Raw genomic sequence first — 27,652 nt, forward strand, 5'->3', positions numbered from 1 at the left:
TTTTTTTTTTTTTTTTTTTTTTTGGTTGTGCAGAAACTGTTTAGTTTGATGTAATATCATGTGTTGGTTTTTGTTTTTGTTGCTTTTGTTGCTTTTGCATTAGGGGTCACATTTGAAAAAAAAACAACAACATTGCCTACGCCAACATCATGGAGCTTTTCCTCTGGGTTTTCTTTCAGTTGTTTTATAGTTTCAGGTCTTATATTTAAATATTTAATCAATTTTGAGTCAATTTTTATAATTCATTCTTCTGCATGTGGCTATCCAGTTTTCCCAACACCATTTATGGAAGAGACTGTCACTTCCCCACTGTGCATTCTTGGCAACTTTGTCAAAAATCAATTTACCATGGATGTGCGGGCTTATTTCTGGGCTCCATTGGTCTATGTGTACCAATGATGTGTTGATTACTTTAGGCCAGTACCATGCTGTGTTGATTACTATAGCTTTGTAGTATATTTTGAAGTCAGGTTGTGTGGTACCTTCAGTTTTGTTCTTTTTGCTGAAGATCCAATCCAATGTCAAATAGAAGTTGTGAGACTGGACACTCTTGTCTTGTTTACAATCTTAGTAGAAAAGTATTCAGTTTTTCACCATTTAGTGTGATGTTTACTTTAGGATTTTTGTAGATTCTCTTTATCATGTTGAGAAAGTTACCTTTTATGCCTAGCTTATTGAGAGTTTTGTCAGAAATAAGTATTGGATTTTGCAATTTTGTTTCTACTGAGGTGACAATGTGTTTTTGTCTTTTACTATTTTAATATGGTATTTGCATTCATTGGTTTTCAGATGTTAAATAAATGCCATACCATTTAGTCATGGTGTGTAACCTGTTTTAGATGTTGCTGAATTTGATTTGCTAACATATTGTAAGGAGTTTTCTACTTATGTCTATGAGGGATATTTTAGTTTTCTTTTATGTGTTTGCCTTTGGTATCGGGGCAATAGTGGTTTCAAAGAATGAGTTGGGAAATGTTTCCTCTTGTACTTTCTGAAAAAGTATCCAAAAGATTGGCATTATTTACTCTTTAAATATTTGATTGGATTGACCAGCAAGGCCATATGGACCTGGATTTCCTTTATGGCAAAATTTTTATTACTAATTCAATTTCTTTACTTGTTATATGCCCATTCATATTTCCTGTTTTTTCCTTGCATCGATTTTGTGTCTTTATAGGAATTTATCTTTACAGGAACTGATATCATTCTAGGGGAATTTTCTCATTTCATATAAGTTGTTTACTTTGTTGGTGTAATATAAAAGTTGTTATTGCTCATCATAATCCCCTCTAATCCTTTTAATCTCTGAATAGTTGACAATGATGTCCCCTCTTTCTTTCTAATTTTGGTAATTTGTGTTCTCAAAGAACTAGCATTTAGTTTTAGTGCTTTTACCTATTGTATTACCTATTACTAAACTTTTTAGGCAAGACCAGAGCAGCTTTTCATCTTGAGCAAATCCCTTCCCTACTTCCCCCAGCACCCCCCATCCCCTCACGCACTGAGGTAAAATTCTTTTGAATTATGAGGTTTTCCAGTCTGGCCTGGTGGGAATGGAATCTCGTCACAACTCTCTATGAGCCTGGGGACTGTTCTCTGCAATTCTGTTAGCCCATTCTTTTCCTGACTTCCAATAGTTCCCTTGTATGCATGCAAACTTGAGGGGAACTTTCTGCAAATCTCCAGGTTTCTGTCTCTGTGCAGCTCTTCTCTCTATGATGCTCTGTGCTATAAACTCAAGACTATTTGCCATTTGTGGACTCCCAGCTCCATATCCTCAACTTAGACTGCCAGACTTGGCCTGAATTCTCCTCCTTCTGCCATGGCCCATAAACTCTGATGACATTGAGCTGGTGAATTACAGGGTTCATCTTGTTTGTTTGCTGACACTCAAATATCACTGTCTTTCATTGTCACTTGAAAATTCATTGTTTAATATATATTTTTTCCAGTGTTTTAGTTAATTGTTTCAGATGGGAGGATAAATACACATCTTGCCACTCCAACTCTTGTAAAAATATAATCTTAACTATAAATGTAAGCATAAATATGAGTCATCTGTGGAAAGTTTTCACTGTTCTAATTTGATTCAAATATTCCCTGTATTTGTGTTGGGAGGGAGTTGTGAGGAATTATCAAGACCTGAAGAAGCCATTTTAATGTGCTGTCACTAATATGAACTACAGCTCTAGATCTTCACTTGTATCTGAGTCTACCAAAAGCAAATTCATTGGCCAAACATTCCTATGTCTATTGTTGCAAGGGTTAATATTCTTAGAAAATAACTTACTTGATTAAATAGAATAAAATCTATAAAGGCACCCTAAATCATAAAATTTATAATAAATAGTGCCAAAATATGAGTATAGCAAAAATCTTTTTATTAGAAATCATTAAATGAATTTTTATTTTCAGGGAGAAGTTGTTGAAGTTATATTTGTAGGTGCTAACCCAAAGAATTCAGCACAAAACCAGGTAGGCATCAATGATTTTCTTTTACAAATGTAAATCCACCTTTCAGCCATTCATTCATTTAAATATCCCTCTAGAGGTTAATATCATAAAGACAAAATGTTCCAACTTGTTTTCCATCTTATTTTGTAGGTATGGGAAAATATTCAATGGTTACAGTTAATGTGGATTGAGTCTGGGTAAAAGCACACAGGAAATATATAATTGGCTCTATTTAGGACCAAGTATAGCATAATGTATGTATGACTGCATTGTCTGTCAAGAAGATGTTAAGTTGAATACAATCACGTATATGTATAGTTATGTACCATATATAATGATGTTTCAGTCAAAGATGAACTGCATTTATGACAGTGGTCCCATGAGATTATAATACTATACTTTTACTGCACCTTTTCTATGTTTAGGTATGTTAAGACACACAAATACTTACCATCATGTTACAATTGCCTACAACATTCAATACAGTAATGGGCTGTACATATTTGTAGCCTAGGAGCCAGAGGCTATACCATATAGCCTAGGTGTGTAAGAGGCTACACCATCTAAGTTTGTGTAAGCCTAAGTCTGTGATGCTCATACAATGATGAATTTGCCTAACGATGCACTTCTCAGGAAGTATCCAATGTATGACTGTATTCAAATATATAGCACTCTACCAAATGTTGTGAAATAATCAAAGGGCCAACTGAAGGATGTGTGTCTTTGGCTCCTTCTTCTCTTTTTGCCTGTCTTCTCCTCTACACTACCATCTCTGGTCCTACCTGTACTGTTGTGGAATGGTCACGGATCCCTGGGCGGATACTCTCATGGCTTAGAGTCCTGGCACATGTGCTTTACTTTATCTTGCACTGACCATTTCCCTATTATTTACTACTGGTGTTAATAGGGCATTTAATTATTAAACTTAAAAAATGACATTGAAAATACATGTCCAATGTTAAAACAATGTAGGGGTGCAGAAAATAGAATATATATGTTCTCTTCTACCCACAAACGTGCTTTCCCGAGGTAATAGCTGTTAAGAATTTTTTAATGAAGCATTTCAGACTTTTTTGTTTTTATCATATGTATGATAAACTATATACATATGTAATATATCTATTAATAAAATTATACTTCTATAGCTTCCTTAACATGTACTTATAACTACACAAGCAATAACTGGACACATTCTAGTTGTAAAACCTCAAATAATAAAGGAATTTATAGTGGAAAAACAGTGGGCATATGACTGTGATTTCAAGGTCATGGTTTTTACTATGGCTGAGGATGCATTCCTTCTTTCAATTAGCTGCTCTTTCCAGGGTGCATAGTCACTTATAATCCAAAAATACCTTCCTTCCAAAAGAACCTTCCTATTCCTGTTCATTAAAATGTCATTATTGCCAAGATAACAGTTGTGGCAATATGACATTCTCAAATGTCATTCTCAAAAAAATATGACATTGGGGGATAGTCTTCTACTTCTTAGGTAGTCAATATGCACCTGTTTGAAGTAATTTCTTTAGGAAGTCAATCTGTGCCATAGTAGTTACATGTTTATAATATTATTTTCTGAAGATATCAAAGTGTTATATCAAAACTGCAGGTTTAGCTGTCATCTGATATGCCTAGGGTAGAGAAATTCTGTCATCATTATTGCCATGGAGAAGCAGGAGAACAAATCATTTAAAGTACTGTAGTGGTAATAGAATTAATTTTAAAGAATGCTCTGGGACTTGGTATACAACAATTTCCAGTACCCTCCTTTATTAGTAATTGTCATCACTATTTATGGAATGCTTATTTTGCAGGTACTATTTGCAAGTATTTCTATTAAAGTGCTTTATATGCATTATCATATGATTAATTCCATCCTTACAACTACCCAATGAGTTAAGTTTTATTACCTCTATTTTCCAGATGAATAAACTGAGGCCTGGAGAGAGAAAGTAACTTACATTAACTAATTATGCATCTGGAAGAGATTATGGTAGAGTAGTTGGGAAAAGATTGTCATATGTTTTATCCCTGATATTCAGAGGCCTAAACTTGGTCTTCAGTCTATACTCTAGACATATTCAAAAAGCCTACTGTATCTTCTCCATCTAAGGCCTTCCCAATGTCATTTGCCCTAAATAGAGAGAAATAACTCTCTTTACAAGTTCCTATGGTTATGAAAACTTCCTTGTGGTGGTGCATGCCTATAATCCCAGCTACATGCATGGCTGAAGCAGGAGAATCGCTTGAACCCAGGAGGTGCAGGTTGCAGTGAGCCAAGATCACACCACTGCACTCCAGACTGGGCTACAGAGGGAAACTGTATCTCAAAAAATAAAAAAAAAAGGGATAATGAGATGCATAATACCATTATAATGTAAGTAATTTTAATACAGCTGTGTAAAAGTAGGCAGTTAGATCAATGAAACAGAATAGCCAGCCCACAAACAGGTCCAATCTCCCACTCACAGATGCCAGAACTTCACATACAACAAAGGAGGGGTCAGTAAAGAATGACTCAAGAAGGCAAAGATCACTCACAGTTAACGGTGATATGAATGACTACTTACTATTTTGGAAAAAAAAACAGTTAGATCATCATCTCCTAGCATATACTAAAATAAACTCCAACTTAAATAATTAAACATAAACATTTTAAGCTGTTAAATTGAATTGAAAATAAAACTTTTATTGGATGAAGATTTTGTAAGCTTAGAAGCAATGAAAGAAATTGTGAAGGAAAAGAATCCCATTTAACTATGTAAAATGGAAACTTCTGGAAAGAAAAAATTGGTATTATTATTATTAGTAGTAGTAGTTTTGAGACGGAGTCTCACTTTGTTGCCCAGGCTGGAGTGCAGTGGCTCACACAACCTCCGCCTCCTGGGTTCAAGAGATTTTCCTGCCTCAGCCTTCTGAGTAGCTGGGACTAGAGATGCACGCCACCATGCCTGGCTAATTTTGTATTTTAGTAGAGATGGGGTTTCACTATGTTGGCCAGGCTGGTCTCGAACTCCTGACCTTGCCCACCTCGGCCTCCCAAATTGCTGGGATTACAGGCTTGAGCCACCACGCCCAGCCAAAAAATTGGTATTATTAAGTGGAAAATACATTATCTTCAAGTCTTTGTCATTTTATCACTTCTGTAGTCACACAAAGCTATAAAGAAGACAACCATTTGATTGAAAGCAAATGGTTAAAATTAGTTTATGATGTAATGTCACTGTGTTGCAGCTTTTATTAAGCAGTTGGCATTGCATTATTTACATAGAAATTCAAAACATGTCACAGAGACCATTTGGGAGGTTAGCTATTTCTAAAAGAACACCGATACTGTAAATGTTATTTTCCTGTTGGAAAACGAAATCGAGTGGTAACAGAGGAGTCATCCTTATCATATCTGCACAATTTCCCATTCCTATAATTATAGGTCTCCCCAGTTCACTCCTACCCAACCATGGACACTCATTTAAACTAAGGGCTACCAACTGAATTTGACTAATGAATGTAACAATAACCACCTACTGAAAATTAATTTAAAATGTAAGAAATCACAGGAACTTTGAAAGTTGATACCACTCCTCAGTAAAATACCTGTTTAAGAGTCTCTATAAAGCTCTAACATTACCCTGTGTGTATAAAAGTTATCAATTTGTTTAGTAATGCCTGGAAATGGAAATGGTTATTTTTGACTAATTTACTCCTAGACAACTCACTTAGAGCCACAGATAAAGTTTAAATTTTATGGGACAAAAATGCCAATGACAAGTAAAGCAAGTATAACTGGCTGAAATGACTGAGTTTNAAAAAAAAAAAAAAAAAGAATTTTAAACAATTTCATGGCCCACATGTAAATAGGCGATCCATTTAACAAGGGGTTATTTGAGCACCAGTAAATGAGAGATGTAAAGGACTGTGATAAATATAGGTGAATTAGACATGTGCCTTTTAGGGTCACAATCTCAGGGATTTAAAGGGATACTAGAAATTTATAGCCTTTGTTTTTATTAACTTGTCATATTATTCAAATCTGCGCTTTGTTTGAAGCTGAATTGTTCGTCTGAAACAAATTCTTCTATTATGATAATCTTCCAATGGGGAAATAAAATCTTTTTATGATGTGGTTTCTAGGAATCTATTATAAAAAATCTAGAGACCTCCTTTAGCACCCCAGGATAGGGAAGATTTATGTATTCTTTTCAGTTCTTTCACGCAGGGAGGTACATTAACTAATAATTCATTCACCTAGAAATGGAATATAGATTAAACTTTACCATTTTTCCTTCTAAATCTTGAGGTGAATAGAGAAAGTCTTGGGCTATATAGATCAATAAGCATGTCACAAAAAGGCTCGACTTATACCTTTTTAAAATCTCAAGTAAGTTTTATTTCCAACCTCTTTTCTGCCCTAGTTTCCAAAATTTGCTATTAACTCTAAAATTATGCTTCTTTCAAATTTCTAAAAAAGTCATGTTTTTTAAATAGACTGCATAAATTAACATTCTGAGTACATTGCATAGCATGTTAAGAGGAAAGCCTAAGAATATGGATGAAATTCTAACACATTTTCACACAAGGTACTGGTAGGCTAACATATGGTCAACAAGGGTAGTATTTACAAACGGATTCCTAATTGCGTTTCAGACCCATCAGACCTTCCTCACTGTGGAGAAATATGAGGCTACTTCAACATCGTGGCAGACAGTGTGTAATGATGCCTGCTGGGAGACTCGGTGAGCACATCTATTGAATATTTTTGTATTTCAAGCTTTGAAAACAGTTGGCTTGTAATGCTGGGAAGACCAATGAAAAGACTGGCTCAATACAAGGTATTAATGATATCAAATTCTCAAGGAGCTTTCTGGACATATTTAGTTGATTTATTAGATTTCATTTTGATTCATTTTTCTACAAAACAGTGTGGTGTGTGCTTCTGTAAGATTAGGTGCTAATGAGGTTATGGCTTCCATTTTTACAGACATCTGTTCTGTTTTTTTCCCCATAGTCACAGGCATTATTTCTAAAATCTAACTAGCTTTATTGCAAATTGATTGAAAGGAGCGTGGAGTAGAAGTGTTGAGATGTCTCTGTAGAGCTTGATATTTCTATAGGGAAAATGAGTCTACACCTGATATGTATTGCATGTTTGTATGTGATCAATGATTCTTCATTTGAGTTACTAAAACACTATAGACTTGGGTGTTTAACTCTTAATGACTTGAGTGAGGAGATAATATAATCATGCAATTTCCTCAGAGAGACATATCTCTTTGCTTTTAGCTACCAAATTCCTGAGCTGAATAGATATTTTGAAGATTTGACAATGTGTCTGAAATAAGACAATATTTCTGTTCCCAAGTCTATAAATTTCGCATTCCAGGACAGTGGCATGGAAGTAGGTATAGTTTTTGGCTATTTGGGTCTAATTCAGATTGCCTCAAACTAAGTGATATTAGTTTGTTAAATGTAAATATGTTAGTATGGTTCAGATGGTTAATTGAAAATAGGAATTTGACCGTGGCCCATTTGATAACCATATACAAATATGGGCATAAGTTTTCTTTGGTATTTAGAGCTGTAGAGTATAGGTAAAATTTTAAACAAGTAATGTATACTTATCATTTAAAAGGTTATACAGGTAATAAAAACAATGATTTATATTTAAATGCTAAAAGTTTTTAGCTAATAGCAGTCAATACTGAGGATATGTTTAGATCCCTGCCTTATTCATTAGCAGCAGAATAATCAAATATTTGTTGAGAGTACTGAACCCATCACTGAGAAACATAGAATGTCGAGCACACTCTCTGTGCCCAAGAGATTAGCTTTCAACATAACTGAGGATGTCAATCAGCCCATTGTATCTCACTGAGTCTAGAAGAGTGTCTGAACTCTCTGCTGTGATCTGCAGGGGCCAACATGATCTGGTTCCATCTGTTTCTCTCATCTCAAGCACTCTTCCGTGGTTTACTATTCCCTGTACCAACCAACCTGCTTTCTGCTTTGCGGCCACATCAAGTTTGTTCCTGCTTTGGACACTTTGTATTTTCTGTTCCTTCTTGTTAGAATGTTTTTCCCTCCAGATTTTTGCAGACTCAGTTTAAATGACATCTCCCTAAAAAAACTTCCATCTTGTTTTCTACATTACATTTATCATTCTTAAGATTTTTATATTTATTGCTTTGTTTATTGTATTTATTTCCATCCTCAACCCAGTAGAACATAAGCTTCATAAAACTTGGGACCATATCTATCTTGCTCCTTACTGTACCCTCAGTACTTCTAGAAGAGAGTCTGACATGTATTCATTATATATATAGATATATATATCTATATATATAAAACAAATGAATCTAGATGTGAAAATACGTGTCAGATAAAGGCTAAAAGAGTGCTTTGCAATTCTACAACAGGAGAGACATCTTGTGGCTATCAGGTAAGGTTTCCTGGGATAAATATAATTTAGGTAGGTAGAAAGGTGGAACAAGTAAAGCTATTTCTACAAATTGCTGTTCTTTAAAGTTTCTCTTCTAGAAAATAGACGTTTTTGTCTATTGTGTTCATTGCTGTATCTTCAATGTCTAGATAGTGTCTTGCTCATTGTAGGTACTCCCTGAATATTCATTAAATGAATAATCAGTATTTTTCTAATTACACATTTTTAAGAGTAAAATTGAGTTTTGCTTGCTTGTTTGTTTTCTATCAACAGTTTTTATTGGCACAAGGGACTCCTGGGTCTGAGTAATGCAACAATGGAATGGCATATTCCAGACACTGCCCAGCCTGGAATCTACAGAATAAGATATTTTGGACACAATCGGAAGCAGGACATTCTGAAGCCTGCTGTCATACTTTCATTTGAAGGCACTTCCCCTACGTTTGAAGTTGTAACTACTTAGTGAAAAGTTGGCAGATCATGTAAAGAACAGCGTTACTCTGTACACATTATATAAGTGATTTCAAATGAATGTGAACTAGTGAACTACTATGTTGACTTCTATAATCGTCCTTATTTGGGGACAGATAGTTTACTGCTAATGGGGCAGAGGTGTGTGTGTGTGTGTGTGTGTGTGTGTGTGTGAGAGAGAGAGAGAGAGAGAGAGAGAGAGAGAGAGAGAGAGAGAGAGAGGTTTGTCCCATATATCTTGTTCCAGTAGCCATACACCTTGTGGTCTACAGCCTAAAGCATGATTTCCCTTGAAGCCTTGGGGCTGTTTAAAGGAGAGTCCCTTCAATATAAAACCTCTGAAATATTAGTGAGAATGGCTGAATACATGTGAACAATGTTTAACCTATTTATTTATATATGTAATTATTGAATGTTAGTACTGGGAGAGTTTATAGAAATCATCTAGTCTTATTCTTCATCTTACAGATAAGAAAAATGGTCTTTTCTTATAATCACATTTACAAAATATGATATAAACCTTGACCATAAATGTATGAGCCTAATTAGAGAAACAGAAAATCAGCATGTCAGTTTTTCTTCATTCAAAATAACATAGCCTTTCTAAGCAGTCATTCTGGAGTTAACATGCCTAGTTCAGAGTTGTTGTGGATGCTCAAATCATTTCTGGAATTGCCTTCAGAACCCAATTATGAGAAAGTCAGACTTGCAATATTTTGATCATGCTTTGTGTTTTCCTAAGTGTCCTTATCCCACTGGATTGTGTCTCTTACTCCCAAGACTTATTCCAAATTTTTTTTGACTCTTTTCATTAATCAAATTCACCCCAAACCAGAAAGCTTTGCCATTAGTATAGATATTAAAAGTATTACTGGCTGGGAAAGCACTCCTCAGAGCAAAGGTTCTAAATTAATTTATCTGTTCTTTTTACCATTTGCTCACTCACTCATGGACCCATTCAATCATAGAATATTTACGATTTATATGCCCAGAATTGTAATGGTACCTGGGCCTTGATAATTAGTGACATTGTACTTGGGGTGAATGTATAAGTGTCAAAAGGTAACTATTATAAAGGAGAAAATAATCAATTTAATATGTAAATTCCGGGGAGGCATTTAAAAAATCAGTAATCTTCAAGTTATATCTTGTGTATCATCTGTGTTGGATACTCTAATTTTAGGGTAAAGAGGCTCCAGACAGTTTGCTAAATACTATTTTGAAAGTTATTTTTGGGCCTTGTAAAATACCTAGCCTCATGCCCCGAAGAGTAAGATATGACAATCTGACATCGATTGCCTGAAAGTACTAATTGCATTTAAAATTCTTTAAATTAACTAGGAGTTCCCAGACTGCAAAGCAAATTTCCAAACCCAGGCCATACTTTTGTATGTATGTAAAAGCTTTAGCATTTTAGGGAAAAAAAAATCAATCTGTATTTCAAAAATAAACTTTGAGGTCTGAAAATAATAACGATATTAATGATGGTAATATTAACATCCATTATGTATAACTTAATCTCAACATAATTTATTGAATTAGAATGAACCTGGAACACTTTTTGATGAATCAGTATCCTAGAGGCTGTTTCCATGGACATTAACTGCTGGAGGATTAGGTAATCAGGGATTCCAAGTCTTCCAAGTCTTGTGATCATTTTTCTAATGACACCACAGTCTTTAGTGTAAAAGTTCAGAAGCCTAAAAGAACAAGTGATCCTGAAAGTAGCTGATCCCAGACAAGAAATTTATATTAGAACTCATGATATGGTTTTTTAAAGTATTTGTTATTACTCAGAAGGGTTCATGAATCATTTTCCACTACCTCTATGCCTTCTATTGAAGCTTTCCTCAATCTACTTGTGATTCCTGATAGCTCACTGGCAACTGTACCAAGGTGGTCACTGTATCATCTACTGACCCTTCTGCATCCAGCACTCTTGGTCCCAGATAACCCACAGAAACCTATTTTCTTACCAGCTGTCATTTCTTCTAGGCCATGCAGTTCTATGTTTGCAGTTCATGTGTAAAAATAAAACCAAATTCCTGGATTATCAATATCAGTTCTGTATCTATGCATAAAAGAATATCATGAAGTAACTGATCTGTTGATATAAAAACACAGATCCAATTCGTGTCTGTGGGTGCTGCAGGGACTGGCTCATTGGAGCCAAACCATGTGGCGTAAACTCCTGAAATTGGTGGAAAAAGTGGAATATGGCAGATTGGGTAGGTAAGAGAACAATTGTGGAGATTTTGTTTTTCATGTTAAAGTGTCTGCATTTTATTTGCTGTACCCTGCCTACTCTGGTTTTAAGGATTCTGTGACTTCTTCGAAAAGCACTGAATAATCTCTTTTCCAGGTCTAGATTTTTTTGGTGAGTACTGAGTAAAATTGTCAACATTCAATGGATTATTTAATAATAAATTAAGAATTACACTCACAAAAGTATGTCTAATGAAAGGTAATGTAGACAAATGAACACTTTTTTAAAAAAAGAGGTGAAAAAAAGGTGTTAGATTACACGTAAATTAGGTTGGAAAGTGATACAAATGACTAATAACTAACCACTGAAGCACAAGGGAACCACTTCTTTATCAGTTCCTTTCCAATTTCTGAAGATGTACTGCTGGAAAAACACATGTATGGTTGGCATTTCTTTTATTTTCTTTCTCTTTTTTACTAGTTGGGCAAAAAATTTCCTAGGCAGGTGGCTAACTATGAAATGGTTTCATGAGCTAATTCTGAACAAAAAGACCAAGAATGAATTCACTTATGAATGTCCTTTTCTAATGTGCCCTCTTATGCTTCTCCTCCAACATAAGCAAGCTTACTGTCTTTTTCTACTATTAGTGCATGGATTCTATCTTTAGTCAAAAGGTTTCATCACTAGATAAACTTCTCATGTGTTTAGTTCTTCCAAATGATGCTCTTGCTTCCTGGGTATCCAACCTGACTTGCTGGTCTATATTGGCTTCCAAAATTTTAGAGTGATAGGGTATCGGAGAGGGAAATTTGCACATTCCTTACACAATTAGTTAGAATGCATTCAGTTGTAACTCAGAAAATATTCCTGATCAACATCCATCCAAATACTGAAGACATTTATAACCTCACATAGCAGTAAGTCTTGAAGTGATAAATACAGGTTTTGTGCAGCCACTCAGTGGCTCTTCTTAACATACTTACTTAATTCTTAGGCTTATCTTCTTGGCCAAAAGATCGCTACCTCGTGTCTACATACAATTGAATGAAGCAGCAAAATGGGAAAAGAGTTCTCTTTATAATACCCTTTTGGAAGGTGGAAAGTAGTAGGAACACAAGTTGAATTTTCCTTCTATTTCCTTGTTCAGAACGGTGCCACACAGTTACTCTTACCTGCAAGGGAGGCTGGAAAAAAGAACATTTAGTATTTTGTGCTTCTAGAGAGTGAGGCAAGTTCTGATAGTAAGAAAAAAGAGACAGTTGAAGTAGCTGTCATAAAGGTACGTCAGTCAAGACAGATTAGTTATGCTACAACATTAGAGATTTATTTCTTGATTTCATGACCTGTCCATTGAGGTTAGCTGGAGGATCTGTTCCACACCCTTCTCATTTGGGTTCACAGCCTGACAGAGATTTCCATTCTAAACATTCTTCCATTGTGAGGGAACAGGAACAGGTGCTTCCATGACTGGGGGAAGGGACAGGGAGAATCATGCAATAGTTTGTGAAGCTCCCACATTACTGTGCATTTTTCACTGAGCAGGTGACGGAACCAGGATGTTTGCAAGCAGCCCTAAAGTTTACCACAATGGGCAAGGAATAATATCTGTATATCCAACTTAACTGCTCTTTGAAATAATTATAACTAGTTTTATTCTAGAAAACATATTTTGGAAAAGGACACACATTGGAATCATGATGAAAAAATTGCTTTCTGTATTGCAAAATGTTTACATTCCTTTAACAGCTTTATATCAAGCACCTATATACTTTGTGGCAGAAATTATACTAAATCCTAAGAATGAAACAATAATGAAGGCAAAGCTATTCCCTGCCAAAAGAAACTTACAGTTTAATGAACAAAGCAAACAGATAAACAATAATTACTGTACAGGGTGACCCATATTGTTATTGTTCAGGGAATTAGAGAGAGCACCTAATATGGTCTTGGGGATGTTTCAGTAAGTTTCCTGGAAGAAATAACATATAAACTAAGACTTCAAAGATATGTAGAAATTAGCTAGAAGAAAGGCAATGGTGTGTGCGTGTATGTGTGTATTTGTGTGTGTTTGTGTTTGTGTACTGGGCAAATAGACTATTCCATGTAGAGGGAATATTGAGTACTTTATCAAGGTTGTAGTTAGAGTATAAGGGAAGAGTTGACAGTGAGGCAGCACTAAACTTTACTTTCATAAATAGCAATTTGGTTTTATACTTGTATTAGCATTTTTCCCCCTTGAGACTGTTCCCCTATAACATCAAAGTCCTTGAATGTATTTGCCATTTGCTCTAATAATAAAATACACTTTCTATAACCAAAAAAACTTACCTTGGCTCCCAGTTTCCAGTGCCAGTTAGTGTCATCCTTCTGTCTTCAGGGCTATAACCCTGTCCATAGACAAACCCATGGAATTGAATTTATTCAGACTTCTTTTGCTTGTGTCAATTTCATGTTTCCAAATCTATGATTTCTTTTGTTTTTTGTTTGTTTGGTGTACCTGCTAAAATGGCACGTATAGCCAATGAAGACCATTCTCTCCCTTTAGATAGGGTTCAGAGTTCCAGCCTTACAAGTTCATAAATATTTGTGAATACTAAAAATTTGAACCACCCACATAAAATTCATAGCATCTTGACCTGCATACTGCCAAGTTATCAGGGACCCAGCTTCTGTTGGCCCTATTTCTGGATGTTTTTCAACCATAATGGAAAAGTAGAAGCCTGGATGTATGGGGTCAATACTAGCTAGAAGAGAATAGAAGATCTACTATCCCTGTCTGAAATCAGATATCTGGAAACATTGACTTGCCCATATTTTCTGTCTCATTGTATTTTTTCATATTCAGTATAAAAGATTTACCCTTTTTTTTCCGGACCAAAGTGAGCTAAATGGACAAAAGAACGTAATAATCCATCATTTGCAAGCTTAGGACAAAGTCCAACCACATTCCCTAAATGGCCAAGGGACAGTGATGATGACGTGGAGAAAGACACCCTTAAGTGGAATTTCAAGAAACTAGTGTCTGTGATTTTACAAAGTTGATTCCACTATCATGAGGAGAATACACCCTCTGGAAGACTTTCCCACACTGTGGACTGTGTTGTGCTGACTTGTTGCCTGTCTCTTCTCAGTTTCTCTCAATCTCAATAATCCACGAATGCAAGAAATCTCACAGAGACTGGAAGGTCATTTATAACTGAGGGACATAAATGGGAAGTTGTATAAAGAAAAGAAAGAACTTGGGCTGTGAAGTCTGGTCAATTTAAGATTATTTAACTTCCTTGCTTTATGAAATAATAATATTAATAATGACCTTCTATAATTGCTATGAGGTTAAGTTAATGTTTATGAGAGGATATTTTGGAACTAACTGGTTCAAATCCTAGTTTTACCATTTAAAAATATCAGACCATGAGTAAATTACTTAGTTTTGTAAAGCCTTGGTTTCTTCCTCTCAGTTGCTTAATATACAAAAAGAGAACAATAATAGTACTTACCTTTTTAGGTTGTGAGATTAAAATAAGGTACAGTTGTTGACACAGTGCCTGGTGTATATATGCACTTAATTTACTTAGCTGTTAGTTTAGTTAGATGTTACTGAGTATTATATGAGATATTGCATGTAAGTATCTGGAAAATAGTAGGAACTAAAAAATTCTACCATTGAGAGTGGAATCATGGTTAGCCACAATGACTGTCCTTTCCCTGATCTTTTTCAAAGTTGTGCTTTGGCATCCCTGATATTAGTGTATGAAGAATTAGAATGAGGAGAGACGTTAGTAGAATGATCTAGACTAAGAGGTAATGAAGTCAGAAAAGAACAAGAACAATGGCTTTAGGAACAGGTCAGAAAGGTGTGGGTGTATAAAACTCTAAAGTTACAATGGACACAATGTACTCATTGACTGGATAAGGTAGGGAGAAGACAGTTACAACCGCCCAAACCCTAAAACATTTGGGTCATAGTAATGCTATAAACAAGAGCCAGGGTAAAACGAAGCAGATTTCGGATAGATGATGGTAAATCTAGTTTTGGATGTCTGAGACATTGACAAGATATGCAAAAGTCCAGCACACAGTGGGAAATGTGGAGTAGAGACACTGGAGAGAAAGTGGGGCAAAAGATTAGATATATGGGAAGCATCAACTTCAAACTGATGGTTGAAATCAAGGAAGTTGATGATTTTGCAAAAGGGAGGGTGTATAAGAAAGAGAAAAGAGATTTAGATGACAGGCCTTTTGGAACCACCTACTTTAAGGAAGATGAACAGAAGCAGGGCCAGAAAGTAATATTAATAAGAAGAAACAATTAGAAGAGTTAGGAGAAGGGATAGTGTATTAGTCTGTTTTCATGCTGCTGATAAAGACATACCTAAGACTGGGCAATTTACAAAAGAAAGAGGTTTAATGGACTTACAGTTCCAGATGGCTGGGGAAGCCTCTTAATTTTGGCAGAAGGCAGGAGGAGCAAGTCACATCTTACGTGGATGGCAGCAGGCAAAGAGAGAGAGCTTGTGCGGGGAAATTCCCATTTTTAAAACCATCAGCTCTTGTAAGATTTACTCACTAACATGAGAACAGCACGGGAAAGACTGGACTCCATGATTCAATTATCTTTCACTGGGTCCCTCCCACAACAGGTGGGATTTATGGGGGCTACAGGATGAGATTTGGCTGGGGACACAGAGCCAAACCATATCAGGAAGAAAGAATTCCAAGCAGGTCGATTATATCAAATGTTGTAGAGAAGCTTAAAGGGATAAGGACTAAATTAAGCCTTTGAAACTTGACAGCAATTTCACAAGAATGGAAGGGAATTTTAAGGAGGTGGGGAGTTTTATTAGGTTGACTGGCTGTGGAAGAGACCATTAGACTCCACACCACAATCTGCTCTCCCATTCTTCCATAGTGATGGTTTTAATTGGTTATGGATTAGGACTGTATTTCCCAGCCTTGGTATAGCCTAGGGCTGCCTCTAGAAACTGGTTGTAGCCATATAGCTAAGTTCTGTTCAATGAGATGAGAGAAGTGATATGTTCTACTTTCCTGTTGTACTCTCAAAAGTGATAGGCATACACTCCTGATATGGTTTGGATCTGTGTCCCCATCAAATCTCATGATGAATTATAATCCCCAGTGTTGGAGGTGGGGCCTGATGGGAGATGATTGAATCATGGGGGCAGTTTCTCATGAATGGTTTAGCACCATTCTCTAAGCACTGTTCTCATGATGAATTCTAGAAAGATCTGTTTGTTTAAAAGTGTCCAGCACCTCCCCAGTCATGTTCTCTCTTGCTCCTGCTCCCATCACATGAGATAACTTGCTCTCGTTTGCCTTCAGCCATGGTTGTAAATTTCTGGAGGCCTCCCCAGAAGTCAAGAAAACAGATGCAGCACGATGATTGCTGTACAACCTGCAGAAGCGAGAGCCAATTAGACTTCTTTTCTTTTTAAGTTACCCAGTCTCAGGTATTTATTTATTTATTTATTTATTTATTTATTTATTTATTTATTTTTGAGATGGAATTTCGCTCTTGTTGCCCAGGCTGGAGTGCAAAGGCATGATCTTGGCTCACTGCAACCTCTGCCTCCTGGGTTCAAGCAATTCTTCTATCTCAGCCTCTCAAGTAGCTGGGACTACAGTGACATGCCACCATGCCTGGCTAATTTTTGTGGGTTTTTTTTGTAGATATGGGGTTTTACCATATTGGTCAGTCTGGCCTCGAACTCCTGACATCAGGTGACCCACCTGCCTCAGCCTCTCAAAGTGCTGGGATTACAGGCATGAGCCACCACGCCCTGCCCAGGTATTTCTTTATAGCAATGCAAGAATGGACAAATACACCTCCCTTGCCCTAATTTCCTTCTTAAAAGGTATGTAGCAAACAAGATGGCAAAAGCCCAGAGATGGAAACTTCGTGTTGAAGATGGCAATAATATAAAAGATCCCAGCATCCCTAATAGTTCAGTTTTGTTAAATCATCCCTAAAGTGCTTATTCTCAGATGATTAACTGAAAGGAAAATAAACTTCTATCTCATTTTTCACATTATCATCTCATTGTTAAAGTATCTGGAACCTGGATTCTAAATAATATACCTCTTATAGCCCCATGAAGGCTACCACTTATATACTTTTTCTATTGTGGTTAGGACAAATGTCAACATATTTGTGTACAATCAGAAAGCAGGTCTTTACTAGTTGACCTATGGAAAATGGTATGGTGGCCTCTTTGTTTTTTTGACTCTCTGAGTTGTTATGGGTTGAAATGTGTATCCTCAAAATGATATGTTGAAGTCCTAACCCTCAGTATCTCAGAATGTTTGGAAATAAAATCATTGCAGATGTGATTAGTTAAGATGACATCATTACTGGAGTAAAGTGGGCCTGTAATCCAATATGACTGGTGTTTTTATAAAAAAGAATGCTGCATGGAGAGACACATACAGGAAGAATGAAATGTGAACAGGAAGGCAGAGATCAAAGTGATGTCTCTACAAGCAAATGATTGCCAAAGATTGCCAGCAATTACCAGAAGCTAGGAGGCTGACATGTAACAGATTCTTTTTTACAGCCCTCAGAGGGAACCAGCACTGTTGACACTTTGATCTCGAACTTCTAACCTCTAGAATCATGAGATAATACATTTCTGTTGTTTAGGCCACCCCCAATCTGTGTTACTTTGCTATGGCAGGCTTTGGAAATAAATATACTGGTCAAGAGATTAATGTCTTCCCCTTTAGTCACCTGCTAAAAGAGATTCTTGAGTGCCTTCCAGTTTAGAGGACCAGTAATTATGTCTCTTCTTTACTTTCCTGGATAACATGGTCATTTTATGTCAAGTGATCTTGTCTATCATTGGTTGCCTATGAATGTCATCTATCATTGTCAAAGACTGTAGCAAATTCTGAAACTAATTTACATACCATTAAATGCCAAATGAATCAGCTGGGATGCAGCTCTAACTAAAATTTTACAGAGAATAAATATTCTGCAATTTTGGAAACTGATCTTTTATGGGGTGTGGGTAAGTGTGAATATCTATTATATACATTTACAAGTTAACAGAATCAGAATAAGTATCATTATGCATGTTTCTTCTCAGTTGCAGTTGAACTGAGTTGGTCTTTTTCCTCTCCAATTTATTATGCAAGTGTTATAAGCTCTGCAGCAAATAGGGGAAATGTCAGTGTATAGTCCTTCTTTCTGTTTACCTGGAGGCAAAACCAGAAAGGAATTGTGATGTACTTTAAAAATTGTGGTAGGCCTAGTTTTAAATTAAGGCAAGAGACAGTTGTATTCAGATTGTAGAAAGGCATTGCAGAAAGTAATAACAGTGTTTTCTGTGAGTGATTCACTTTATATTTAAATATGTGAATATGTTCTATTTCAGGAAATGTGTTTATGAATAGAGAATGCTTTACAGACTCTATTGAAGAGAGATCTTCCAATCTTTGGGGGGGCTTTTAATTTTCTTTAAACAGTGTCCATCTTTTAGCAGAAAGTGTAGCGGGGTCCTGTGGAAATACTATGTTTCCTCCTTGCTGGGGAATATGAAGCCTGACAAGGGAAACCTGAGGATTCTCTTCCATACATATTATTCTTCCTGTGCCTCCACCGTGGGAGGAGCATTGTGAGAATTCCACTCTGATTCCAACCTTAGACTGTCATTGACTATTCTGAGACCTTAAAAAATCCTTTTGTTATGGAAACTTTTAAACATACAAGCAACTAGAGGGAGCAGTCTGATAATACTCCAGCTACCCCATTGTCCGGCTTCAGAAGGTATCAACATTTTGCTAATGTTGTTTCATCTGTCTCCTCACCATTCTGTGGAATGGAGAGGGAGGTTGAGCTGGAGAGTATTTACCCTGTAAATACCTTAGTATATTTTTCTAACAGATAAAGACTTAAAAAAATCTTAACTACAGGGTCATTCTCATGTCTGACAAAGTAACAATAACCCCCTAACATCATCCAATACCCAGTCCATGGTCAAATTTCCATGATTATCTAAAAAATCTTTTTACACTGGATTTGTTTAACCAGAGTGCAGACAAGTTCCATGCATAACATTTGGTTTGTCTCTTATGTCACTCTTAATATATAACATTTCTCATGATCTCTTCTCTCGTGCCTTTGTTTGTTAAGGAAATCCTGTTGTTTATCCAGTAGATTTTCCTATTGCTTCTTCTGACCGATCGTTTATTCATGGTGTGTTTTAACTTCTTCTTCTATCCTTGCTGTTTCCTTTAAATATTAGTTAGATCTAACAGTTTGATTAGATTCAGGTCATTTTTTTTTTCTTTTGGCAAGAATACTCAACCAGTTCTGCCATCGCATCCAGGAACAGAAGAGAGCAAGAAAAATTCACTTTGACCCCTTATGATTTCATCTCCAACCGGACCAATCAGCACTCCCCATTTCTCACGCCCCTACTCACCAAATTATCTTTAAAAACTCTGATCCCTGAATACTTGGGAAGACTGATTTGAGTCATAATAAAACTCCAGTCTCCTGCACAGCTGGTTCTGCATGAATTACTTTTTCTCCACTGCAACTCCCCTGTCTTGATAAATCTGCTCTGTCTCGGCAGCAGGCAAGGTGAACCCACTGGGCAGTCACAATAATAGTCTTCAATGATCTTTTGTATTTCTGTGGTGTCGGTTGTAATGTCTCTGGTTTCATTTCTAATTGACTTTATCTGGATCTTCTCTCTTCTTTTCTGGGTTAATCTAGCCAATGGTCTATTAATTTTGTTTATTTTTTCAAAGAACTAGCTTTTTGTTTTACTGATCTTTTTGTTTGTTTATTTGAATTTCATTTAGTTCTGCTCTGATCTTTGTTATTTCTTTTCTTCTTCTAGCTTTAGGTTTAGTTTGTTCTTGTTTTTCCAGCTCCTTGAGGTATGACATTAGGTTGTCAATTTGTGCTCTTTCAAACTTCTTGATGAAGGCATTTAGTGCTGTCAGCTTTCCTTTTAGCACACTTTTGTTATATCCCAGAGGTTTTGATAGCTTGTGTCATTATTATCTTTCAATTCAAAGAATGTTTAATTTCTATCTTTATTTCATTGTTAACCCAGATATCATTCAGTAGCAGACTGCTTAATTTCCATGTATTTGTAGTCTTGAGGGTTTCTTTTGGAATTGATTTCTAATTTTATTCCACTGTGGTCTGAACAGATATTTGATATGATTTCATTAAAAAAACTTATTCAGACTTGTTTTGTGAGCTATTGTATGGTCTATCTTGAAGAATGTTCCATGTGCTAATGAGAAAAATGTGTAATTTGCAGATCTTAGGTAGAATGTTTTGTAAATGTCTGTTAAGTCCACTTGTTCTAGCATGTCATTTAAGTGTGTTGTTTCTCTGTTGACCTTATGTCTCGAAGATTTGTCTGGTGCTATCAGTGGTGTATTGAAGTCTATCACTCTTATTGTTTTGCTGTCTATCTCATTTCTTAGGTCTAGTAGTAATTGTTTTGTGAATCTGGGAGCTCCAGTGTTTGGTGCATATAAACTTAGGATTATAATATCTTCTTGTTGAATTGATACTTTTTTCATTATATAGTGACCATCTTTATATATATGTTTTTTACTGTTGTGGCTTTGAAGTCTGTTGTGTTTGATGTAAGAACAGATACTCTGGCTGGGCTCATGCCTGTAATCCCAGGACTTTAGGAGGCTGAGGTGAGTGAATCACAAGGTCAGGAGATCCAGATCATCCTGGCCAACACGGTGAAACCCCGTCTCTACTAAAAATACAAAAATTAGCTGAGTGTGGTGGCACACGCCTGTAATCCCAGCTTCCTGGGAGGCTGAGGCAGGAGAATCGCTCGAACCCACGAGGTGGAGGTTGCAGTGAGCCGAGATCATGCCACTGTACTCCAGCCTGGCAACACAGTGAAAATCTGTCAAAAAAAAAAAAAAAAAAAAAAAAAAAAAAAAAAAAAAAAAAAAAAGAGTAGGTACTTTTGCTTGCTTTTGGTTTCCATTTGCATAGAATACCTTTTTTCCATCCTTTTTCCTTGAGTTTATATGAATCCTTCTGTGTTAAGTGAGTCTCTTGAAGATAGCAGATATTTGGATTTCAATTTTTTAAAATCCATTCTGCCATTCTGTATCTTTTAAGTGGAGTCTTTAGGCCATTGACATTCAATGTTAACATTGAGATGTGAACTACTGTTCTCTTCATCATGTTGTTACCCAGATAGCTTAAGTCATGTTTTAGCATTCCTTGTAGTACTGGTTTGGTAATGACAAATTTTGTCAGCATTTGTTTGTCTGAAAATGACTATTTCTCCTTCATTTATGAAACTTAGTTTTGTGGGATACAGAATTCTTGGCTGACAGTTGTTCTGTTTAAGGAGGTTGAAGTTGGAATACCAACCCCTTCTGGCTTGTAAGGTTGCTGCCAAGAAGTTTGCTGTTAGTCTGATGGGTTTTCTTCTGTAGGTTACCTGTTGCTTTTGCCTTAACGCTCTTAGAATTCTTTCTTTCATTTTGACTTTAGACAGATTGATGACTATTTGCCTTCAGATAGCCTGAAGATCTTTTTGCACTGAATTTCCCAGGAATTCTCTGAGATTCTTGGATTTGGATATCTAGCTCTCCAGCCAGGCCAGGGAAGTTTTCCTCAATTATTCTCTCACATAAGTTTTCCACACTTATTATCTTCTCCCTCAGGAACACCAACTATTCTTAGGTTTTGCTATTTCACTTAATCCCACATATCTTGGAGACTGTTCATTTCTTTTTATTCTTTTTTTCTTTATTTTTGTTTGATTGCATTAATTCAAAAGCCTTGTCTCTGAGTTCTGAAATTATTTCTTCTACTTGTAGGGTGTTCATTTAAAGTATGGTCACCTGTGATGGTGGGTGTATTAGTCTATTCTCACAGTGCTATAGAGAACTACCTGAGACTGGGTAATTTATGAAGAAAAGATGTTTAATTGACTCAGAGTTCTGCAGGCTGTACAGGAAGCATGACTGGGAGGCCTTAGGAAACTTATAATCATGGCAGAAGGCACAGGGGAAGCAAGGACTGTCTTCACAGGGTGGCAGGAGAGAAAGAGAGAAGGGGGAATTACCACACACTTTTAAATCATCAGAACTTGTGAGAACTCACTATCACAAGAACAGCAAGAAGAAAATTTGTCCCCATTATCCAGTCACTTTCTACCAGGCCTGTCCACCAATTTGACATGAGATTTGGGTGAGGACGAGAATCTAAACTATATCAGTGGGCTAGATCTATGGACAAGTTAGGTAGTTATAGAGGTAAGAAATTGGGAGTAAAATAGGTTCCTGGAAAACCTGGATGCTCAGTCAGCTGTCCTGGATAATTTGTGTTGCTAGATCCAAACAGAGAGCACAAGGCTGGGCAAGAAACACTGGGGCTTTGGACCCTAAGCCCTGGGGACCAGGATTGGACCATCTGTGAACTTTGGGACTTCTGGTGCATCTTTGTCCTTAAGTCTACATCAATGTTCCTTAAACTTGAGTGATAAATGAACTGGAGTTAAAAGGAAAAACAATCTTCATGGATCCCATATTTTCTTATAATCCTTATTAAAATATTAGTTAAATATGCAGAAAAAGAATTAGGAATAAATCATTTTATTTATCAATCTTCTGCAACTATATAAATAAGTAAAGAATACTGAATACACTGAAAAACTATGAACTGTAAGAATCAAATAATAATTATTAAGTGTGGTTCATGAAGCTCTATTACAGAAATTAAATCACTTGTAATGTGACTGTGATTCTGACCTCTCTTGTAAGAGTCTTTTTGAGTCCACTATGCTATAGTGAGTTTGATGACTCACTTCTAATCATCACTCTTCTCTGTTTGTTCTATCATGAAGTTCATATTTGAGCAGATGCCAAGGCATCAGTTGATCATCACATGGCACAAGGCATCAATTACATTTAAACTCATCTCACTTCTTCCTTCAGCAAGCTGTGATAGTTTAAGGAATAGCATAGTGTAGTGATTACAAAGGTGGGCCTAGGAGTTACATGCTTTGGGTTTGAGTTCTATCCTTATCACCTATCAGCTATGCATCCTTAGGCCCAGCTAATAAGTGTTCTATGCTTTTTCTTCATCTCTAACGTCATACTTTATCTCACCTTGTGAGGATTGATGAGATACACATGTTAAACACTTAGAATCCCTAGCACATAAGAAGTACTCAATATAGTTCCTAGTATGCTTATTATGGAGCAAGTTCACTGTGCACTGGTTACCAACTTGTTTGCAGCTGGTGAGACAGAACACATTCATATGCAACAAGTTAAATGTAGTAGATGTATTACCTACAAACAGGCAGAAAGTGATAAGCCTAGGGTCCCGGTGAGGTGGCTCATGCCTGTAATCCCAGCACTTTGGGAGACCGAGGCGGGCAGATCACAAGGTCAGGAGATGGAGACCATCCTGGCTAACATGGTGAAACCCCGTCTCTACTAAAAATACAAAACATTAGCCTGGTGTGGTGGTGGGCACCTGTACTCCCAGCTACTCGGGAGGCTGAGGCAGGAGAATGGCGTGAACCTGGGAGGTGGAGCTTGCAGTGACGCAAATTGGTGACACTGCACTCCAGCCTGGGCTAGAGTGTGAGACTCCGCCTCAAAAAAAAAAAAAAAAAAAAAAAATTAGCTGGTTGTGGTGGCGGGCACCTGTAGTCCCAACTACTCGGGAGACTGAGGCAGGAGAATGGCGTGAACCCCGGAGGCGGAGCTTGCAGTGAAAGGAGATGGTGCCATTGCATTCCAACCTGGGCGACAGAGTGAGATTCCGTCTCAAATAGAAAAAAAAAAAAAAAAAAGAGAGAGAGAAGCCTAGGATACATTGTGAGACAGTCCCCCAAAGCTCAAGAAACTTACCTGGGGCGGATGGTGCCTCAACTCCACGTATCCCACTTGTGCTACAGCTGAAGGACCCAGAAAGGCAGCCCCTTCTGGATTACATACCTCAAGGGCAACATGGCTCACTAAGCAAAACTCCAAAGAACATCCTGCTCCCAGGGGAGAGAGGAACAAAGCCTGAGCTGTACTAGGCAGTTCTTGCCTAACTCAAAATGTTACATTCCCTAGGAGGGACAGGAATAAGGCCTAGGCTATTCCATGCAGTTCCTCCCTTCCTCAGGATATTGCATTTTTAGCACAATCTAGTTATTCTTAAGAACTACAAACAAGAAAGAAGGGGAGAACTTGGTCAGTCCAAGGCCACCTGGAGAACAGTCCTGCATCTATATAAATATTTTGCCTTTGCCTTGAATCAAAATACAACATTATAAATTTCTTATAGTTAAGTATTGAACTCCTAGAAAGACCTAAGTTTCAGAAACATGAATGTACACTAAAACCAGAAGAAGTAGCCTCCTTGAACGCTTTTGCTTTTCACAACCTAATATGAGCCCTCTAGATTGTGGCTTATAATCTTTCAAGCTTCATGATTTATTTATGATAGTTGAATTATTGGTAATGCATTTTAAGAGATTAAAAGGTAACCATTTGATATAAAGAACAAATTTCAAGATTAAAAAATACCCTTATATTAGTTCTAGAACATGGGGCTGGACAACACTGTATACTTCAGTAAATATGTGCAATTCATTTTTACTACTAGAGAGGAAACACACTATTATAATGGCACCTGTCAGAACACTGAGCCAAGAAAAAATTTGTGTGACATGTTGTAGAAGGGTAAAGGCCACTGAATCTTCTGTAGGTAAGAGGCATTGACAACATTCGTCTGATGCCAGAGAAATGTCACAAGTTTAATGGAACATGGAAGGACTCAGCCTTGAGGTTACATAAGTACATGGTCAGCACAGTAAGCCGTTCTACACAAATGGTGACAGAATGCTAAATGGTGATCATTTTAAGAATGTAAGAACCACATGCATCTTTAGTAAGAGTGCAAATAAATTGTGAACATTGACCAAAATTTGGCAGAGAGCTCAGCACACAGCAGTGTGCTGGGGCCCATAATTTGAGGATCACCCCTGCCCTAGCTCCATGGTTCTCAACCTTGGCTGCACATTACGGATATGTGAGGAACTTTAAAAAATGTGCTAATGTTTGAGCCCACTCCAGACATTCTCAATTGATTGGTATGATAAGTGGCTGAGGGTCAGGCTTTTTAAAGTCTTTCCAGGGCTTCTAATGGGCAGTCAGGGTTGAGAAAGACCATTGCAGATATCACTATACTGATAAGAAGAATACTGATAAGAAGAATAAAGTAGTGCTGGACTCAAGGAAGCTTGTGCCAAAGAAGACAAAGGGCATTTTGCTCCAACTCACCTTATTTATACTCCTTCCAATAAAACTGTATCTTTTGGTAATGGGGATAATTTTCTCCTATCCTTGTATTATGTAAATTCTTTTCTGAAGATAGGAGAGGAATCCCCACTCTCTCTGAAAGACAGAGCGGTCCGCTAATAAACTTCTGGTCAACTCTAGAAGAATATTCAAGAGAGCACATATTGGCTGAACTCCTCTTAGGAACAAGGCATTGGCAAGTGTAACGAGTGGGAAAGAGGCCATATAAATATAGTCCTGGGGAGGGGGCTGATTCATCACAGAATGTTTTTTAATTATGAAAATTGCAAAGTAACCTAAATGTTCCTCAACAGGGAAAGCAGATCAATAAATTATGGTGTTCCACACAATGGAACACTGTAGTTAACATATTTAAACTGGAGCTACAGGTCTCAAAAGAATTATCAAAGCGTGAAACAAAAAGGTAAGTGGCAGAAGCATATGTATTACATGTTAATAAAGTGCTCTGTAGATAAAGTTTGAAAACATGCATGATAATATACTGTTTTAGGATATAAAATGGAATAAATGAGAAAATGGGTGTGGAACTATTGATACCAAATTTGGGATGGAGGTAAATTCAGGGCCGTGTAAGCTCCATGAAAGTAGGGGCTTTCTTTCATTTACTGATGTGTGCCCAATCCTAGAATAGGGCTTAGCACTTAGTAATGACTGATAAATATTTGTTAGCTAAAGCAATAAATAAATGGTATCAGGGATGGGTTTGCAAGGTCTTTAAGCGTAAACATGACTTTTATTAAAAAAATACCACAAAGTTCGACAAAATGCAAACATTTGACAGAACTTAATGATGAGCATGTGGGTGCCCATTAGGTTATTATTTTGACCTTTTCTATTGGCTCGAAATATTTCATTGACATTTAAAAAAAGGGTAGATGCAGAACAGACAAGAATTAGTACGATTGGTGGAAACAGGGTAAAGGAAAGGGGGGATTTGAAAATGACAGATTTCAAATCTGGGTTGACTGGAGAATAGCAGTGCCTTTAAGAGTTTCAACTGCTAGATGAAAATCAGGAATGAGACTGAGGGAGGTAATACCACTTTTGGATGTACAATATTTAAAATCATGACTGAATTTCATCTAGAAATGCCCCCAAGCCCACTGAAAATGCTCATTCTGACATCATCAGTAGTTTTGGGGGCGAAAAAAGTCACAGGATATAGTTTAAGAATTTCACCCTCTTTATTCCCCAAAACACATTTAGACAACAAAATTAGAAGATGAAAAATCCATCCCTGGAAATGCAATATTAATGAAGAGACCTGCCATTTGACTCAAAGTTGATACCTGATTGCCTTATAAAAAACAAGGGATAAAAATTCTTTGCAACTGAAGGTGGCAAGCCCTGAAGGAGGAGTAAGTGGAGGGCTATGCCCTTCTGGGTCCATGGAGCAGGATTATCTTGGGCCAACACAAAATTGGCCTGCACAAATAGTACAGGCCCCCATGAACTGCTTTTGGGTTTAATTTCTGCCTGTTCTTCCCCTCCCCATCTCCAAATGATGAGTGGGGCCACCAGAGACCAGACAAACCTTTTGTGCTTGGTTATCTGAACTTGGTCCTCAGGGGCTGTACTTCAGCAGTCTGCGTCTTAGCAGTAGGGCATTAAATCAGGGTGGAATATAAACTCTTCCTCGAGAGTCAAGAGTCCTGAAACTCTACAAGAAAACCTAGGTAATACCATTCAGGACATAGGCATGGGCAAGGACTTCATGTCTAAAACACCAAAAGCAA

At 36.9% G+C, this 27,652-nt stretch overlaps 1 protein-coding gene across 3 annotated transcripts in view; it reads left to right on the top strand.

Moving 5' to 3' along the window:
* LOC108527549 (neutral ceramidase) overlaps positions 1 to 11,804 on the top strand; it is a 72,903-nt gene extending 61,099 nt beyond the window's left edge. For all 3 annotated transcript variants that reach the window (XM_017868874.1, XM_017868875.1, XM_017868876.1), the window contains 3 exons: positions 2,416 to 2,475; positions 7,099 to 7,187; positions 9,164 to 11,804. In XM_017868874.1, the coding sequence (XP_017724363.1) occupies positions 2,416 to 2,475; positions 7,099 to 7,187; positions 9,164 to 9,353 (339 nt within the window). In that variant the 3' untranslated portion in view covers positions 9,354 to 11,804. The remainder of the gene's footprint in view (positions 1 to 2,415; positions 2,476 to 7,098; positions 7,188 to 9,163) is intronic.
* Positions 11,805 to 27,652: the final 15,848 nt, after the last annotated feature.

The sequence above is a fragment of the Rhinopithecus bieti genome, unplaced genomic scaffold (genome assembly GCF_001698545.2).
Source record: "Rhinopithecus bieti isolate Rb0 unplaced genomic scaffold, ASM169854v2 scaffold_4655, whole genome shotgun sequence".
Classification (NCBI taxonomy): Eukaryota; Metazoa; Chordata; class Mammalia; order Primates; family Cercopithecidae; genus Rhinopithecus; species Rhinopithecus bieti.